Source organism: Anabrus simplex, chromosome 1 (genome assembly GCF_040414725.1).
Source record: "Anabrus simplex isolate iqAnaSimp1 chromosome 1, ASM4041472v1, whole genome shotgun sequence".
Taxonomy (NCBI): domain Eukaryota; kingdom Metazoa; phylum Arthropoda; class Insecta; order Orthoptera; family Tettigoniidae; genus Anabrus; species Anabrus simplex.
The window spans coordinates 714,584,653-714,606,119 of NC_090265.1; the positions used below are offsets into that span (position 1 = coordinate 714,584,653).

General features: G+C 38.9%; 1 protein-coding gene across 2 annotated transcripts in view; it reads right to left on the reverse strand.

Moving 5' to 3' along the window:
• LOC136857392 (ankyrin repeat domain-containing protein 54) overlaps nucleotides 1-21,467 on the reverse strand; it is a 179,082-nt gene that overhangs the window by 93,582 nt on the left and 64,033 nt on the right. For both annotated transcript variants that reach the window (XM_067136027.2, XM_067136026.2), the window contains exon 6: nucleotides 11,038-11,153. In XM_067136027.2, the coding sequence (XP_066992128.1) occupies nucleotides 11,038-11,153 (116 nt within the window). The remainder of the gene's footprint in view (nucleotides 1-11,037; nucleotides 11,154-21,467) is intronic.

Below are 21,467 nucleotides of genomic sequence, written 5' to 3' on the forward strand. Positions count from 1 at the left end.
CGTCAGACCTTTCCTCCAATCGCAAAACATGGTATAATATATAAACAATTTTAAAATCTCAAGTGATAGTTGACATGATACAAAGAGCGCTTTTGAAAATTAGATGCTCAAACAAGCACCAAGAAAAAAAGAATCATGCCAATATCTCCCACAGGTACAGAGATATAATGTTTTAAAGATCCTTAAAAATGCCCAGTCCAGAACGTTTGTTAGAGATATTAAGGCCCAGACTGGAATGGGTTAAGTTTATGATTTGGGTTACAATACTGATCTATATGTATGAAGCAGCTTTCAGTAATGTTAAGGAGGGGTCCTCTGTTAATGATTTTGAGAATTTCCATATCTTGTTTTATGTCTATGAATTAGTGATTATAGTCATGCACATGCTGTCCTAGAGCTGAAAATTTATTGCACTTCAGGGCATTGACGTGTTCCGGTCTGTCCGACTTAAGAAGAAGTACAACTGTTGCAAATAATCCTGTATACTCCTGATTTTGAAAAACTATTGAACTTGTTTATGGATGTGGCATTATGTAAGACTTGTGCATTCCTATTGCTAGTTTTGAAAAGTACTTTTACATTGTGCTTTTTAGAGATGTTGGTGACTTTGTAAATTTGTTCGTTGAACGTAAAGATAGAGAGGGAGGAGTTGTTTTGTTTATCTTTTTTCGAAGTGGTAGAAGGGCAATATTTATATTTATTTGATTATTTTTTTCAATAAAAGTCTGTTGTATCCATTAGATTTAGCTATATAATGGTGTCCAACTCATTTTTGAGGTCTCTTTTAGACACTGGAACACTGGAGGCTCAGTACACCATGCTATTGTACGTTGATCGTTTGTAAATTTAGGGGTGTGGAGAATCTTGATGGATTGTAGTGACTGTTTGGGTGGGTTTTCTGAAAATCTTATATCTTAAGTAGCTTGGGTGCCTGATAATAGTTAAGTCTAAAAAATTAATTTTCTGTTCAATTTTGGATTCAAGTGGGAATTTTATATGGAAATTCTAAGTTCCCATGGAGGGAATTAGATATTTTTCACCAATAGAGCATATCAAAATCAGATCATAAATTAGATGTATGGTTAATAGAGCAAACGCCTGAAAAGCCATACATCTAATTTTTGATCTGATTGGGAATTTTATATGTGGGTCAATTTTTGTACAAAAAAGGTCCTTTTTAACCACATATTTGAGACTCACCTCGAAACTACAAGTTTATTTTTGGATGCTCACTGGAATTTATTTCAAGCCTAATTTGACAATAGATTATTTATTATATTATCAAAGAAACAACAAACCCTAGAGAAAAAGATGCATACATTAATGAACTTAAACTCAACAATAACTACACTAAAGAAACCAACAAAAACATTAGGCCTAAAATGCCCAACCAATTTCACGCTCCGATCATACATTTGTCCAAGGTACCATTGAATGAAGACAAAAGTTCCATTTTAGCCAAGGGCCCTAAATAATAATTGGCCTCATTTTAATACTCTGAACACAACCATCACTACAACAGTAGCAGCAGATTACCCATTAGCAAATTGCCAGCAGATAAACAAGAGGAAGTAAGAACTGAAGTAAAAAGAAAATGAAACACCATTCTTAATCCAAAAATCAATATTAACTCCTATAATTCACCCCTTACTACTCATGACGATAGCTACAAGAATTCATTCTCATACAAAAGCAAATACATGTTCTCAAAACGAAAATTAATGATGATAATCTCATAATTACGAAAGCAGATAAAGGTAACACTACCATCATAATGGACAAAAACGAATATGTAAGCAAAACAAATCATTTTTTTAAATATAGCTCATTCTCTACAGTGAAGAAGGACCCTACCCTGAGAATCCAACATCAACATAAGCAGACCCTCAAGAATACTTGATATCTATTGACAGATCAAGAAAAACCTAAATTAATTCATATGAACCCAGGTTTACCCACCACCAAAGCCCTTCCCAAGATACACAGAACCGGCGTCCCCATCCGCCCGCGATCATTAACTATAGACCAAGTCCGTTATATAAAGCATCACAATTCATTCAAAGATTTTCAAGAAGCAACTATAATTTTTTGTTGAATAAATCAGTCAAAAAACACTAAAGATTTCATTGATAAATTAAAAAAGTTTGACATTCAATCCAATCTCTCTCTCCACTCATTCAATATTGTAAACATGTCTCCTAGCATACAAATCTCCACGGTATACCCCATCATTCAAAACAATTTAAGCAAATACAGCGGCCTAAGTATATTAGAAATACTGTACAGGATTTCATGTCTATGCTTAAATTAGTTATAAGCTACAATTATTTCACATTCGATAATGTTATTTATCAACAAAAGGATTGGCTATGGGACCACCGGCCTCGGGTATCTTATCCGAGAATTACTTCGATTTTTTGGAACACACCAAAATTGATAATAGTAATAACTTTGACAACATCCTTTTCTGGACAAGATATGTACATGACACCATAGTAATTATGCATGAGAGCATCACAGGCACTGCTATCACACTCATTAGTCTAAATAACATTGACCCGCATGTACAATTCACATTTGAATCCGAAATTGAACGGAAAATTGATTTTTTAGACTTAACTATTATCAGGCACCCAAGCTACTTAAGATATAAAATTTTCAAAAAACCCACCCAAACAGTCACTACAAAACAGTTGCTACAACCCGTCAAGATTCTTCCCACCCCCAAATTTACGAACGAGCAGTGTACAACAGAATGGTGTACGAGGCTTCAATGTTCCAATGTCTAAAAGAGACCTCAAAAATGAGTTGAACACCATTCGTAATATAGCTAAATCTAATGGGTACAACAGTTTCTTTATTGAAAAAATAAATATATATATCAATAAATATAAATATCGCCCCTCTACCACTTTGAAAAAAGATAAGCAAAACAACTCTTCCCTTTCAATCTTTACATTCAATGAACAAATTTACAGAGTCACCAACATCTTTAAAAAGCACTGTGTAAAAGTAGTTTTCAAAACCAACAATAGGAATGCCACATCCATAAAGAAGTTCAATAGTTTTTCAAACTCAGGAGTGTACAGGATTATTTGCAACAGTTGTAATTCTTCTTATGTTGGACAGACCGGGAGGAATTTTAATATAAGGTACTCTGAACACATCAATGCCCTGAAATACAATAAATTTTCAGCTCTAGGATAGCATATGCATGACTGTAATCACTAATTCACACACATAAAACAAGATATGGAAATTCTCTAAATCATCAACAAAGGACCCCTCCTTACCATGACTGAAAACTGCTTCATACATATTGAAACGGTAATGCCTTGTCAGCATTCGCCGCTCATGTATTTCTTGAGGAGAACACAGTAACACCCTACTGTGTGGATTTAAAACGAGTGCCGAGCGCGCAGGCATCATGGGTGACAACATGCAAATGAGTGCTTGCTGCAGAGTGCCAGCCAAGGTCAAGTGACGTCACGCCGAAAGTTCCATTCGGTTCTATGTCATTATATCATGAATGGAACGTCAGATTGTGATTTGAAGAACGTCACCTTGTAGGCCTGGACAACAAATACTACTGCCCAAAATTTCATGAAAATCGGCTGAAGGATGGCCAAGTTATAAATTTTTAAAGAAGCTCATTTTTACAGTCTGGCCGTCCGACCTTGAGCAATATAAGGAGGTCGCCAGCCCCGTAATAGACAGCGAGTGTGTGCTTTCGTCATGAACCAGCCGTCACGCTGTGCGGGCCAGCTGGTGTAGTACAGTTCGTTACTCTGTCCGGCTAAGGACGGGTGATTGAAAGTACGCAATACAAGTGTCGAACACATTCTCATCGGACTCTAACTTCGCGTGCAAACAGAAAACATATTCACTTATAATATTGATCTGTCGAGCTGTTTAACATTATTTTCGTCTTGTGAAGTTTGCATTGCAGACTATACAGTAATCACCAGATATTTTTGAAACTGTGCTTAAAGGACTTAGGGCGTAAAGACTGTGCTTTAGTGAAACATTGTTTCCTCTTCAAGAGACTGTGTTAAATTATTTCGTGAAACTGTGCCCTAGTGAAAGTATAATTCTTTTCAAAGGACAGTGTTAATTTGTTTCATAAAGGACAGTGCCAACCTTTCTTTCAAAGACTGTGTCAATTCACTCCGTGAAAAACAAGTGTCGACATTTCTTTTCATAAGACTGTGCCAACCTTCATTTTCAAAAGACTGTGTTAATTCACTTTGTAGAACCGTGCTAACATTTTCTTTCATAAGACTGTGCCGACATCTCCTTTCAAAGACTGTGTTGATTCGTGAAATACGGTACCTTTATTTCTTTTCAAGGGACTATGTTAATTCCCCTCATGAAAGACTGTGTCTACATTTATTGCCGAGAAGTAGCGTTAAGCTACGTGTAAAACTGTGCCTCGGTCGAGAATTTATTTCTGAGAAAATATGTGAAATTTGGTTAAGACTGTGTCGAAATGGAATTTGGTTCTTTTTCACGAGACCGCATATTAAGAGTCAAACTGTTTCTTTACTGTCTTCATAGAGACTTTAATTTATTTCTACGTGTGTGTGTGCTAGATCATTGCATTTGCTTCTCCGTACTCGTTACAAACAGTATCAAAGACTGTGTCCGTAGGACTTAATTAATTTTCTTCTCTGCACTGAGATTGAGTGAAGTTGTATACAGTTGAATATCAGAAAGTTCCAGATTATTTTCGTAGTCTGTCACTTCGAGTTCACCAGTGACTATTTCACAAACAGTATTGATTTCTATTATTTTCACAGAACTGTGATTTTGAATCCATTTCTTTTTCCAAAAGTAATGTGTGTCCAGCACCATTTACAGTGGAACTTGTTCGGCTAATAAACAGTGTCTCGCACAACTTGCAGTGCAGTAGAGAAGTGTCGTATCAGATTCTATTGACATTCTGTGCGAACGTCTTACATTTCTCTACTCCCTTCATTGGACGACGCCTTCTCCACATCTTTGAGGACAATCAAACGATTTATCTGTAAAAGGTGATATAATTTTTATGTTTTCTTGAATAAACTGCAAGTTTCACTTTAAAAATGAACTCATTGCACTACCCTTCTCTCTTATACTCTCTGAGCATGAACCGTACACGCCTTAGCGTTAATCCACGCTCTCCACTAAGCTAAAGTACGGGTGTTCCTGTTTCAATATAGATCAATATTTTAACCCGAATCATAATCTTAATGACATTTCAGAAAAGCCAAATATCTTATTTGACCTTCTACTTTCCATTTTTAGAAACGTCAAACCACAAGTCATAATTCATTTTTTTGTAATATTCACAGCACCTTTCTTCAGCAGCCATCTCTTTTCCCACATCCTACGGCCCCACGTTAATTCCCCGCCCACCTTTCCCCGACCTCTTCGCTTGCCCTTTCCTTTGAATCTCAAAACCGTTAGTATGAGGCACACAACAATACACCACGCACCACATGCCGCAACAAGAGAGGTAAGTCTCATATAACCTATGCCATTTGACTAACACACTCTCTCCTTCCATTCATTAATTTTATCTAATTTTATCTCTCATTTATTCAGGTTAACTTCATGGACACCACAGTGAATTGCGAATTTATACCAGCCACAAATTAAGAATGTGTCAGTTTTAACTATATCTTCTTGTGCCGTCCAGACAATGTCGAACAGCATTTCAGCAAGATTTTAACAAGCACTACTGGAACATTTCATTTAATTTTATTTACTGTACATTGGTCGATGTGGAAACACCATCTAGCAGTTCTGCGTCAGCTGGTGGTTATTTACAGTGGCATCCAGTGGCTTGCATACTGCTAACACCACTCAAGTAAATTTGGTGATTGATGATCTGACTACAGAATCAACATTTACCAGTTCCCGTTTTGCAATTGAAATTGTAATGATGAACAGTGATGGAACAGTTCTACGAATATCAATATAAGAAAGAGTCTGGATGACAAGCATACTCCAGATGTTAAGATTTGATTTTTTTTTTTTTTTTTTTTTTTTTTTTGCGCTAGGGGCTTTACGTCGCACCGACACAGATAGGTCTTATGGCGGCGATGGGATAGGAAAGGCCTAGGAGTTGGAAGGAATCGGCCATGGCCTTAATTAAGGTACAGCCCCAGCATTTGCCTGGTGTGAAAATGGGAAACCACGGAAAACCATCTTCAGGGCTGCCGATAGTGGGATTCGAACCTACTATCTCCCGGATGCAAGCTCACAGCCGCACGCCTCTACGCGCACGGCCAACTCGCCCGGTGTGTTAAGAATTTAGAGCCTAACTTATTCTTCAGATTTTACACTTAGTTCATCCCAGATTTTAATGTTAATTGTGTGTTTGTACATTAGTTTTCATGTCAAGATGTATTACATTAAGGCTGAAGGTGGCCAGCCAAGGCTGGAACTACAGTAGTCCCTAGTTTAGTAATGTAATTCAATAATATTGCATAATATATTATTGAAAAAGGTGGACCATACGATATTAATTTAATAATTATTATTGTGATCACAATTCAGTACGGATCAAAACCATGAAGTTTATATCCTATGACTAAATCAACAACCAATAAATTGCAGAAAGTAGATAGAAGTACCATCAGGACAATCGTCAGTAAGAAACACCAAGTTGATAGCCAATGGAGATTATTATCCAATGAAGTGGTATATCGTGAAAGTGAATCAATAATAGATAAAATGCAGAAAAAGGAGAATTGCCTTTTTTTGGTCATGTTTTCAGACTGCCAGAAACCTGACTAGTAAAGCAGTTATTTAGTTACTTCTGGAAAAATAAAACAGAGAACACTTGGTTCACAGAGATCATGAATGATTTAGAAGAATTAAATTTATCAATGATTCAAACTGAAGGCAGAGCAGAGAAGAGGATTCTTAGGAATAAACACTTACGATTCAAACTCGTAACATTTGAACGAAGGAAGTACACCATTACAGACAACCAAAAGGCAGTCAGTCTGACAGCAAACCAAAAATCAGGATATTTTTATACGAAAATCAGTAAAATATCAGGAGATACAATTGGTCAAAACTGCTTATTCTATATGTCTTTCACAACACAGGAATACGATGATATATATATATATTATAATACTTATTGAATCAAAATCCGACTGCTGCTATACAAGGCTACAAGCCTAAATATTACACATCTCTATTCCCTCACAGGAAGTATGTGAGTGGGATGATTGGTCTCTGACAAATAGTACAAACTCATGCTCCACATGTGTGAATCAGACATGCATTTAGATGCCGTTACTTAGCAAATGTGTAGATTAATATATTGAATAACGTGATTATGCTAAGTGCAATGCTACTTTTATCAAGTTTGTTGTTTGTCCAACCCTTGTCCCGTTTCTCTACGGGGTCGGGTATGAGGTGAGATGAATCTGTCATGGCGGGTTTTTATGACCGGATGCCCATCCTGACGTCAACCTCATCAGAGGAGTTAATGAGATGAAATGAGTGTCGTGATGTATGATAGTAGGGAGAAGGTGAAACCCGGTGCCGGCACATAGCCTACTCCTGTCAAATAGCACCAAGGGGTCTGCTCAAGGCTTAACGTCTCCATCAGACGGACGAATCACTATCAACAGCGTCATATGCCCTCACTCCATATGAGCAATGTGGAGAGGTTTGGAATTTAATCCAGGCTTTTGGCACGCAATCTAGTGATTAGAAATTGTATACCACCACCTCCCCTACCCAGCCGGCCAACAATCTGATGGTGAAAATTTTTTCGACCAACGGGACTCGAACCGGCTAACCTCAGTGTCAGACCGTTTAGACTTCAGCGCCTTAACGATCATGGCCACCAGTCGAGCTAATGCTATTTTTATCAAGTAATAAATTAAAATTTGCCAGAATTTTCTCCAAATAGCTTCTAAAATCTCTAGAAAAGTCACTAATCACTATCTTGGAAATTCTGTTACTAAATTACTAAAACAGACTTCAAATCTAGCGATTAGTCTCTAAAATCGACTAGACTGACGTGAATGAGCATGAACATAACATGCGAGAATGAGAGATTGACAATCTATATACGCGTCGCGATATACAGCTTTCAATAAACATCACACATTTGTGCGTATTTCTCGTATTGCTGAATACCTTACAAAATCAATTAAAATTCAGCCATAAACTGTCCAAATCCGAATCTTAGATATGACTAATTACAATAGTTACAAGGGTGACCATGACAAGTTGTAAAAGATCTCTGATGGCAAATTTGCTGCATACCCTACAAAATCAATTAAAATTCAGCCATAGGATGTCCAACATACATCTAGTAAAATACAATGGAACGTACAAATCTGAAATGGCGGGATTTGAAAACAAATGTTGAAGTTACACCAAAAAATAAGCTAAAATCAGGAGAAATAACAGAATAATCGGGAGGTGGGAAAAACTCGAAAATCGGGAATCTCCCGCCTAAATCGGGGAAGTTGGCTGGTATGCGACAGGAAAAAGAAGTTTTGGGAGAGGAAGAAGAAGCTGAATAGCTGACTCTAATACTATTAGACTTTAATGTATATGACTGATGAAAGTGTTCCAACAGGGGCATAAATTATGTATGAAAAAATAATATAGATCTCATTTGAGAAAACAAAATAGATGACAAATATAAAATTGGCTCTAAGAATAATGAACACAGACAGAGGAAAGAGAAAATTAAAAGCTTCGAACATCTCGAGGAAATGATCCAATGCAATGGCTTACAAAAGGGATCAATCAAAGCGAGAATCCGAAAGATGGAACTGGCATACCAATTAAAGGATGGGTACAACACGAAGACAATCAGTTGGAGAACAAAATTATAATGCAGTGATTAAACAAGAACATTGGATCTAACAAGCAGAGGATTGATAGAACAATTATAGAAGAAGGAAAGGAAGATTCTAGGGCCTAGATATGTTAATGGACAATGGAGACAGAGACCAAACAATGAACTGTACAAAGAAATGGAAGGAATTGAATTGTGGAATCCATGAGGAAAAGGAGAGTCCAGTTTTATGGGCATCTCCTAAGGATCAACCATGAAAGACTTACACAAAAGATCCAGACGTACTTTGAAGGGAAGAATGTTGTTCCTAGATGCTTCTGAAACCCGTCTAGATATTCAGGAAAGAAACAATATCATACATATGATATCATACTTCAAGAGTTCCCGAGAGGAAGGAACCTCCAAATGCAGCAAATTAATTAACAACCAAATGAAGCAATCTTAATACGTAGACTTTCATGACCACTAAATGACATTATGATAATTATTTGGGGATATTAGGTCATGTAATAATAAATAAATACCAGCTGACGCGTTTCAATCCTGCAACCAGGATCGTCTTCAGAGCAACAACAAAGCAAAATGGCTACGGTCTCTCCATAGTAACCAGACTCAAGATAGAGAGACCCTGTTAGAAATATAGTTCATTCCAGGGCCTCCAGAGTCACGGAGAAAGATGTTGACGAGTTAACTATGAAGGGTAGCCATGATCTACTCAGTATATAGCCGTCACCTTTGTTAAAATTATTCGGGCGTTTAGCAATTTCTATCGCCTAACAAATGATTCTGGGAATAAAATGTTTCTCTTTACAAATGACAGAAGTTGCATCAAAAACTATTTGATGGTCATTATGTAAGGCATGTTCTGCCACAGCAGACTTCTCTGGCTGGCAAAGACGTAAATGCCTGCGATGTTCTTTAACCCTTGTTGCTACTTTCCTACATGTTTGGCCGACATAAACCGATCCACAGGAGCAATGAATCATATATATTCCAGCGCAGTTTAAACCAATAGGATCTTTGACAAATCGCAAACAATTGCCTATGGTGATATTAGGCTTAAAAATTGTCTTGATATTGTGCTTTCTGAGAATATTGCCAATCCTATCCGTGACAGATTGCACATATGGCAAGAAGGCCAGATTCAAAGGACGAGAATCACGTGACACATGCCAACATTTTATTCCCACAATCATTCGTGAGGCGATAGAAATTGCTAAACGCCCGAATAATTTTAACAAAGGTGACGGCTATATACTGAGTAGATCATGGCTACCCTCCATAGTTAACTCGTCAACATCTTTCTCCGTGACTCTGGAGGCCCTGGAATGAACTATATTTCTAACAGGGTCTCTCTATCTTGAGTCTGGTTACTATGGAGAGACCGTAGCCATTTTGCTTTGTTGTTGCTCTGAAGACGATCCTGGTTGCAGGATTGAAACGTGTCAGCTGGTATTTATTATTACACGACCTAATATCCCTAAATAATTATCATAATATCAAATGAAGCAATACTGGCAAAACATCACAACCAAGGGTGGAAGAAGATGGACATGAATCCAATATACTTAAGTTGTTACTCTGTGGTCCATAGTGACCCAAATCAAATATTATTAAAATAATATTTTAAAAAATACAGTAATCAGAATCCTCTTTCAGAATGCAAGTACTGGAAAGGAACAAAGAAGTGGCCTCATGTCATATATAGATAGAAACACACAATGAGATGAACACAATGAAAGAACAGCAAGAGGGAACAACAAAATAAGAACACAGGTGGATCTGGAGATTGTCCTATTATTATGTTTCATCTATCATGTGAAAATTCTGGTGAACCTTGACTAATACTTGCTCAAGTATAAGGAAACAGATTTCTCACTTTCTTATTGAAAGGACTACATCTCCTTTCTTCCGATGGACCCTCCTCCCCAAGTTTAAGGTCTCTTGTGTGGGAGTGGACTGTCTCAAAGCTTGCCCAAAATATCAGGAAAAATAAGAGTTAAGAGAGGACTCAATGGAAAGAGACAACAGCCCCAAGGGTAGGATATGGTATACACTGTAATTAACGGCTACGAGTGCCTTTTCAAACTGCTTCTCCTCTGAGAAGGTTCAATGCACCCTTTCGAGGTGCAGCCTTGAAGCTACAAAAACAAAGCAGAGTTACTCTAGGGGCACACAGGCAATATCAATTTTACAGCTAAACAATGAGCACCAACCTGCTTTGAGCAGTAGAGTCACGACTCCAACATGATTTGTGCATGCAGCAAGATGCAGGGGAGTGTTGCCCAGGGAGTCTCTCTGGTTAGGATTGGCTCCTTTCTCCAATAGGATCCTGTAACACACAGTACTCAGTGTCTCATTCCCTAGGTCTCCTTCATGGAACAAACAACAACAAACAACAACAGCTACCTTTATAAATGGATGCTCAGAACCTTTGGATACTGCTGTTTAAAACAACAACTGAAATGTTACTTTCTTCTTACAAAATTGTACAAAAACTATTTTAATCCTCCTAGTCAATACTGTATATTTTTTACGTCCAGTTGAGACGAAAACGAAAGTTCACACATAAATAGACATGTTTTGGCCTGGCATTGGGTCATCCTCAGTAAGACATTGTATGATGTATTAAAAACATAGGAGAGGCACAAAATGATATGTCAGGTAAAAATATTTTTAGAAAGCATGATGAAAGTTTAAAAAACTGTGAAATGTTGATCGTTAAAACAGTCTAAAACAGTCTTGAGCTGGAAGTCTTTCTGTTTCAATGCTTTTGTTGTCCTTTGGTATGGATCAACTGGTATCTGTATACTGTTGGCTTAGTTTTTGTGTTCCAACATGGGCTGATGTACATTAGTATTATTGAAGTTGAACCACCTAATTTTAGTCTGTAAAACGGATAATACAAATCAAATTAAGGTTGAAAAGGGCAACAAAAGCATTGAAACAGAAAGACTTCCAGCTCAATAAGACTGTTTTAATGATCAACATTTCACATTTTCTTTAACTTTCATTATGCTTTCTAAAAAACTTTTTATGTAACATATCATTTGGTGTGTCTCCTATTTTTTTTAAGGGGCCTGGGAAGTATGCAACCCTCATAAACGTATACCTTTGTTCGATATTAAATTTCTCTGGAATTTATGAATGTATTAGATTAAAAATTTAACCTGTCATAAACTGACAGATAAGCACACAATGTATCAATGATCTAGTTCAATTTTCTTCTTAGCTATTAAGTTACAAATATTAGTCGGATTGAAAAATTCACAGAAATAAGTCGCAAATTCATGCTCCTTTTTTTCAAAAGTATACACTTTCTTAATTTTAATTTTTTTACTTAATTGTGACAGTATTATTTAGCTATGGAAGTAGAATAGTTGCTCTAATTGTAACAGATGTTTTTTTTAAGTTTGTATATTTGTGCATGGTATTTTATGACCAAAAATAGGCCTCAAATTTGATAAGAAAAAAATAATATTTTTCAAACTGCTTAACTTACATTCTCAATTCTACTTCAGTACATAACGTAGCATGTATGCAGCATGTGAGTTAAGTTTCAGTGTGTTATCTTTAACAGGTTCTGAGAAAGAAAACACTTTCAATTACAACTTACATCAGTGCCTATTGAATAATCATCATCATCTGCTTCTGGTGGCTCCTGGGTCTTGATTCTCTTCTTTTTTTCCACTCTATTTTCTTTAGATGCCAGACTGGCAGCTTTTTGGGCATCTGACACACGTTCCTTGTCAACTTTTCGCAAAGCAGTTGTGGTGTTGAAACCAGATTTTATGCCCATCTCTTCCAGAAGTTTTAGCCTACCAACTTCCCCTTCATTAAAAGTCACCACAGCATCACAGACACCTATTGCCACCTTGTCATACTCTACAAACACAGTTTTTGGTAGTATTTTCCAAATGCAGTAATTAAAACTTTTATTCAAATTCTGAGTGGCTCCATGCAAACATTTTTTCAACAGTTTGTCATCTGTCAAGTCCCTGTATACTAGTCTGATAGCTTCTATTACTGTATGTGGTATGTTGTACCTAGTGATAAAGCTTTCTGAAACCCATACCAAGACTCTGTACCTTTGGGGCATAGCACATGCTGCAGGTGGGTGTCAGTTGATGCCTTATGTAAGAATGATGCCCATATTGCATTCTTCATTGCTTTCAAAGAGTGTGTATTACGTCTAATAGCTAGACCATAATACCTCTGTAGTAAATCTATTTCACTATCTGTCAATCTGCCTGCACCACCTACTACCTTCTTGTCCTCCAGAATTTTACGCTTCAAATTTTTTTTCAGCTTTCTGAGTCTAGAGCCCATACATTTCTGGACATGGCCTATACATTCCAGTTTTTCTATGTGAACCTTTGCCCCATATGGTTTTGAGTCACAAACTAGTTTATAAGCCTTCGAATCCCCATCTCCCAAATAATTCACATACCGAACACCTCGTTCTACCACTGACCTAAGAAAAATTTCCTTTGCTCCAACAGATTCCATGCCTCCACTTGAACCCTCATAGTTCTTGACACATTTATGTTGTACTGTATTTAACTTACACCCTCTGCAATGTTCTGTCAAGATTTCAAAGTCTAAAACTTAACCAGTTTCTCCAGATATTGCAACAACAACATGATATGAAGTATGTCCTTGTTTCTGCGATGTTCCATCTACAGCAACAGTTAAGTCCGTACTCCATTTTCTTCCAAAGCCTCTCTGGCAGTATTAGCCATGCTTTCTTTACTCACCTCTAACAAGTGGCTTTTCAAAGTGTCAGTGAAATCACTAAACTTCCTAGGTGGTGGTGGCAAATCTAGCATTCCACATAACATCTCTGCACAAACTATACAATGCATACTATAAAGCATTATTAAATTAATATCATAGAATTTATCTTTCGTAACTTCTGAAGTTCTAGTTGAAGCACTAAAATCATAGTTTTCATACTAGACAATCAACTTAGAAGACAAACCTAGCCTAACATTATTATCTTCAGATATGTACATAGATCCATCACACTGACAATATGTACAATCTTTGTTCTCATTGATGAACCTCGATAATATATCTACACTAATTATAATATTACCACTATTTACACTTTCACTGCTTCCATCAGTTGAACACTCATCCTTCAAGTAAGACAGTTTCTTACTGGAAACACTTTCCCTGCTTTCATGCTCTTCAACATGCTGTATTTGTAGGTTAGAAGACGTGCACAGATTATCGTCATTACTACTACTATTTAGATGCTTATTACCGCAGAATTTACGCTTTTTAAACAGTCTACTGCTTCTCAGCATTGTTAAATAACTTCTAAAGTACACTTGGAAAGAAAACACCACTAGCAAAATAAGTTACAAAAGTAAAACCTAATAACTGTTGCTGTTTATAAAGAAGCATTCCCGCTGAACAAAACTGAGACAAAAGAAAGGCAAAATGCAGACACAGGACACGTTGCCAACATAACTACGTGCATAAACAAAAATTACCAAGGAGTTTCAACACCACACTTGCCGAGAAAAGCAAAGACTGTAAGGAGGGGCATGGCACTACTGAACTGAATGACGCATGGTCTCTTTAAATATTTTTATACAGCACAAATGATGCAGCAAAACTCCCAGGAATATTTTGCAATTTAAAAAATGTGCAACTTTTTACATTTTCACACTTCCCAGGCCTCTTAATACATCATACATGTCTTACTGAGGATGACCCAATGCCAGGCCGAAACATGTCTATCTAAGTGTGAACTTTCATCTTAATTGGATGTAAAAAGTATATAGTATTGACTAAGAGGATTAAAATAGTGTTTTGTACAATTTTGTAAGAAGTTCAACCGCAAATACAGATTCAACAATGAGATTCATAGTCTGCAATGTTACTCTCTCTCCAATCAGTGGTTCAAATTAAATATCATTAGAGACAAATTCATGATGGATTATAACAATTAAATTTTGATCAATCATAGCACACACATGAGGAGAATGCCATAAGCACACTTAGTATTTACTGTCAGTATGGCAACTTCTTATTCAGGATACTGATATGAAGCCTTATTTCGAGTCTGTTTGCCCAACTGTACTTCCTTGTAAAACAATCACCACCTCCACAAACACTTATTTTGCCTAACAACAGTTTTAACAATCTGATCGTTACTTACGAAATGCAAATAAGTACAACTTGTTTTTACTTAGCACCAAAGAGGCAAAGAATGAAGTTTCAGTGGACTTCTGTACACTGAAGTCAGAATGAAGTCTTTCACATGTGATTGGAATGTAAAATTCATAAATAAATAATCTTCCTCATGTCTTTTCTTCCCCCCCCCAATTTACTGGGGTCAACACTAGATGCAGACTTGGCCCAGCTTTACAGCTGCATGCCCTTTCTGATGCCAAAAGCAAATAAATATGTTTTATTTCATCAACAGTTGCACCATAGTGAACCCAAGCCAGTACTTATAGACAGAAGATCCAAGTCAAAACTGACTTCATTATTACTATACCTATTTGTTCGGATGTCTGGGAACATCCTTCACACGGAGCTCTTATCACACTAAAAAGATGCAGTACCTCCTTCTTCATAGCTGTTGTTCAGTAAAACCTTTTCCATTTCTCCATCTGGTATATCTTTCTTACTTCCCCCTTCCGCAACACCCCCCTTGATCCTCCTTAGTTCCCCCCCTCCCCACCCAAGGGGCTCTGAACTTCGGAGCGTGGGTTGGCGACCACGGGGCCCTTAGCTGAGTCCTAGCATTGCTTCCACTTGTGCCAGGCACCTCACTTTCATCTATCTTGTCCGACCTCCCTTGGTTAACTCTTGTTTCTTTCCGACCCCGACGCTTTTAGGTTTCCGAGGGCTAGGGAGTCTTTCATTTTCACGCCCTTCGTGGCCCCTGTCTTCCTTTGGCTGATATCTTCATTTTTCGAAGTATCGGACCCCTTCCATTTTTCTTTCCTTCCCACCCTCCATCCCCCAGGGGCTCTGAACTTCGGAGCGTGGGTTGGCGACCACGGGGCCCTTAGCTGAGTCCTGGTATTGCTTCCACTTACTTCTTTTCCGACCCCGATGCTATTAGGTTTGCGAGGGCTAGGGAGTCTTTCATTTTCACGCCCTTCGTGGCCCTTGTCTTCCTTTAACCGATATCTTCATTTTTCGAAGTGTCGGTTCTCTTCCTCTTTTTTCCTCGAATTAGTGTTATATAAAGGATTGTTGCCCAATTGTATTTCCTCTAATAACAATAACCACCATCACCACCCTCTAATAAACGTTCCCCACCCCCTTTCTCTATTTATCATTTCTTTATCAATTACTACGGCAAGTTGTTTCGAGTTGAACCTCGTATTTCTTTCATTATTTCTTCCCATTTTTTAATATATTTTTATTTGGCTTTATTCTTTTTTAACGTTTTAAATTATTTTAAAACCTATATATCCACTTTGATTTTGACGAAATTAAATCCTACACTGTTCTCCTAAGACTTCATTCACGTCACCTTTTACTCTTCGGCCAGAGAAACAAATGCCTACAAGACCTGCCTAGCAACGACTTTACATAAGTGCATACTTGATCTGCTTATGAACTTCAAATATATTTGTTTTCGGCGCAAGATAGTGATGTTCTGTTTACTCTCTTGACTGTGATTATTGTGTTTTGAACATTAACTGAATTGCTACGATATGATACAATGTTAATCTTTTGCCTGTGTTCAATATATTAGTTGTTTTAAGATCTTCGCTAATTGGCTGATGATGACACTTGAAATGTGTTGAAACCGGTCCCCAATAAACAGGTTGTAACTACTTTTTTACTACGGAGTATTGAAAGGTGGATCCTTCCCTATAATATTGTATATCTTCTTGATTCTATCTATACAACAGCTGGATATAATGACGGCATACGGCATAGATATTTGAACTTGACACCAAAACCTCTGTGACCCTTTATTCTCTAAGAACTATACCCTATTTTTAACCTCAGCCATACAATTTTTGGAATAGTGGCATTCATGGGACTCCAGCATGCCAAAGCACTTCATTGTAACATATGCATATACACTGACTGAGCAAATGTCATGGGATAGCGTAGCACTGATGCTCAGGTGTGTTGTCTGCGCACCACACGCCCCCGTGCCTGCGGCAGTTGTATAGGAGACCTTGTGAGCAGTGGCTGTGCATGTGACAGGTGTAACATGGAACATTGTCGTGAGCTGACACCGTTCCAACAGGGTATGGTGGTCAGTGCCCGACGGATGGGAAGTGCGATTTCAGAAGTGGTGAGGGAATTTGGCTTCACACGATCAACCGTGTCCAGGGTGTATCGTGAATGGTTGAATGCGGGTGTCACCATCCACAACAGACGAACGACCGGCCGTCCAGCCGCCCTCGATGACCGCGACCGGCGACATCTGAGACGGATTGTCAATAGTGACAGACGGACAACCGTGCAAAAAATCACGGCTCAATTCAACACAGGCCGTGCTAGACACATCTCCCAGTGGACAATCCGTAAGAACATGGGTTCTATGGGGTATGGGAGCCGGCACTGCACACGGGTGCCACTGTTAACCCAACATCATCAGGCACAACGACACGCATTTGTCGCCAGTCACCAGGGATGGACACTGGAACAATGGCGTAACATGATATGGTCGGACGAATCATGATTTCAACTGCACAATACTGATGGGAGGCACCATGTATGGCGCAGACCACATGAAGCGATGGATCCCGCCTGCCTCGAAGGTGTGGTTCCAGGGTGCTGGTGTCTGTTATGGTCTGGGGTGCATTTTCCTGGTATGGAATGGGCCCCCTAGTTGTTCTGGTACGCGGTATGTTGAGCTGCCCGGAGACCATCTGCACCCATCTTTGGCCTTCCAGCGTCCAGATGGTTCTGCGGTGTTTCAAGATGATAATGCGCCGCCACATCGCTCCCACGTCGCCCGGAAATGGTTCCAGGAACATGCAGCGGAGGTCCAACGACTGCCATGGCCACCCAGGAGCCCTGATATGAACCCTATCGAGCATATCTGGGATGTCCTGGAACACAGGCTCCGCGCCATGGATCCTGTACCCACGAACAGACCAGCATTGGCGGCCGCTCTGCAAACGATTTTGTGTCAGCTGCGTCCAGAGCACTACCAGGGACTTGTCGACTCACTTCCACGGCATCTCACTGCAGTTCGCAGTTAGATGACTATCCAATGACATTTGCTAAGTCAGTGTATCTTGATTGACATAATGTTGGCAACAGCATAGATATTTGAATGGGGCTCCAACAAATCAAAGCCATATAATTGTACCATATGTATATATCTTAACATTAGTATTATATCAGAATAAGGCATTCTTGTTTAATTACTTTTTAGTAATGTTTTATTATGTAAAATCGCTATTAAGCAGGTTCACCAACAGCTGATGATGACCTTTTACGGGTCAAAACCAGTACTGTTTTAATGTAAATAATTCTAAACATTTCATAAAAAGCCTTCCACAAGGCCAACCCCTCGTCCACGTCGTGGGAGGTGGGCAACGGCATGAAGTAGGGGATTTCCTGTAGGGGTGATGTACAGTGGGGACTGTGTGTGCCACATGACCGCTACGGTAGCTGTGAAGGCCCTACAGGAACCTTGAAAAGTGACGGCTAACAGGGATCTGGTGAAGACCTCAACGGCAGCAACGGCGGAGAAGGGGTCCTTTGGTACGGCGAAGCTGGCGGATGAGGCAACCCTTCTTCTTGGGGATAAATAAAGAAGAAACCACTGCCTAGTGGTAAAGTATAATAATAATAATGTTATTTGCTTTACGTCCCACTAACTACGCTTTAACGGTTTTCGGAGACGCCGAGGTGCCGGAATTTAGTCCCGCAGGAGTTCTTTTTACGTGCCAGTAAATCTACCGACACGAGGCTGACATATTTGAGCACCTTCAAATACCACCGGACTGAGCCAGGATTGAACCTGCCAAGTTGGGGTCAGAAGGCCAGCGCCTTAACCGTCTGAGCCACTCAGCCCGGCCTAGTGGTAAAGAGGGATCTTTAAAGGCTAAGGGAGATAACCCCTGCAGAAATTTCCTGCGGTCTAGCGCAGACAGGAGGCAGCCCCTCCACTGGACTTAGGGTGCTGTGGGCTAATAACTCGCACACCTGAATTACAGAAACCAGATGAAATTTACACCGGCCAGATTTTATGGAGACGACTTTTGCAATGAAATACAGAACACGAATGGAATTCTGAAATGTTAAAACTATGTATGAAACTGGCAGACTGAGAGAAGTAATGGCAGAAATGAAAAGGTATAAACTGGAGATATTTGGGTGAGTGAAACAAGATGGACAGGCTACAGAGAGGTGAGGACAGAATAGGGGGTGTCTTCATTTACTCTGGAAGAGAAGAAAATGATCAGCATTTAAGTGGAGTGGGTGTCTTACTCACACAGAAAGAAAAAAATAGCATAATGGAATGGACCCCTGTATCACACACGATAATTACTGTATGAATAAGAACCAAAGTTAGACCTGTGACCATAGTACAGTGCTATGCGCCAACAGAGGTAGCAGAAGAGGAAGAGAAGGAGGAGTTTTATGATAGGCTGACATCAACACTGGCAGGGATAAGGAAGCAGGACATTGTGGTGTTGATGGGAGATCTAAATGCAAAAATCGATAATGAAAATGAAGGAAGAGAAATCATCATGTGTAGACATGGAATAGGAGAAGAAAATAATAATGGCCAGAGATTCATAGACCTATGCAGTAATTCTGGATTGGTTATAGGTGGATCATTGTTTCCACATAAGAACTGCCACAAGATCTCATGGGTGTCAGCTGATCTCCGCACAGAAAACCAAATTGATCACTTGGCGATAAGTAAAAGATAGAGATATTCACTCTTAGATCTGAGGAATAAACGTGGAGCAGATGTAGGCAGCGACCATCATCTTATGATTGCTGATGTTAGATTAAAGGTGGCAGCACCAGTAAAACAGGCAGCAGTACGAATGAAACGTTTCAACTCCGGGAAATTTGGGAAACTTGAAGTGCAAAATGAATTTAAGATACATTTGAAGAACAGGTTTGAAGCTCTTGCCGAACAACCAGATGAAGATGTAAATACCAAATGGAACACAACGAACTCTTTTATGACACATGTGAAGAGATAGTGGGCTACAGAGAGCCAGGGAGGAAAGAATGGATATCGGATGACACTTTGGAATCAATCCAAAAGCGAAGAGAGTGCAAGGCACTTGTCAACCCCAGTAGAACAAGAAACCAGAAAGCAGTAACAATGGAAAAATACAGGGAGGCCAACAAGGAGGTTAAGAAGAAAGTGAGGAGAGATAAACAAGTGTTTACAGACCAACTGGCAACACAAGCAGAAGAAGCAGCAAGAATCGGCAACAGCAAAGAAGTATATGCCATTAGGAGAAAGCTTTCGAGGAGGAACTTTTCAGGGCAGAAACCAGTCAGAGATGCAAACGGAGTAGCCTTGACGTCTGAGACACAATTGGAAAGATGGAGACATCACTTCATAGAAGTACTCAATAATCTTGGTGAGGAATCGAGAACTGAAGAAGCTGAAACCATTTTGGAGGATCCAGACATCTCGGTAGAACCACCAACATGACAAGAGATTGCACAAGCTGTGAAACAAATGAAGAGTGGCAAAGCACCAGAAGCCCTAAAGGTAGATCCAGATTTAACAGCGGAAATCATGGAGCCACTTCTAACACTAATATGGAACAAAGAACACCTTCCTGAGGAGTGGAAGAAGGGTGTCCTCATCAAGATACCGAAGAAAGGTGACCTCTCAGATTGCAATAACTGGAGGGAAATAACGTTGGTCTCATATGGGGGAAAAGTGATGTCAAGAGTCATACTGAACAGAATAAGCATAGCAGTTGACAGGAGACTACGTCAAGAACAGGCAGGTTTCAAAGAAGGTCGGTCTACTGTGGATCCGATTAACACATTAAGGCTAATCATTGAACAATTTGCTGAGTATCAGACATCTCTGTATATACTTTTCATTGATTATGAAAAGGCCTTTGACTCTGTCAACTGGAGGAAAATGTGGAAGGCTATGGAAAAGTTTGGAATTCTACAAAAGATAGTCCGTCTTACACAGGCAACGTATGATGGATATACTTGTCAAGTAGAACATAAGGGAAGCTCTCTGAACCTTTTGCTGTAAAATCTGGAGTAAGACAAGGATATCTACTGTCGCCAATCTTGTTTATCATGACACTGGATTGTATGCTGAGAGAGGCAACGAATAGAAAGCGTGGCATTCAGTGGGGATTACATAACTGATTGGAAGAACTGGATTATGTGGATGATCTCTGTCTTCTTGCAGAATGTTTTTGGGACATGGAAATCAAACTGAATGACTTAAAAATAGAAGCTAAAGAAGTAAGCTTAAAGATTAATAACAAAAAGACTAAAGAAATGCATAAACCATCGTATAAACTGCAACTTAACTCTAGATGGAATGGATATAGAAAGGGTAGAGGAATTTTGCTACTTAGGTAAGCCAGGATGGTGGTGCTTTTAGAGATGTGATGAGTTGTATAAATAAAGCCAAAGGAGCTTTTGCACAGTTACGACCAATATGGAGATCCCCTCAAATTCGTATAAAAAC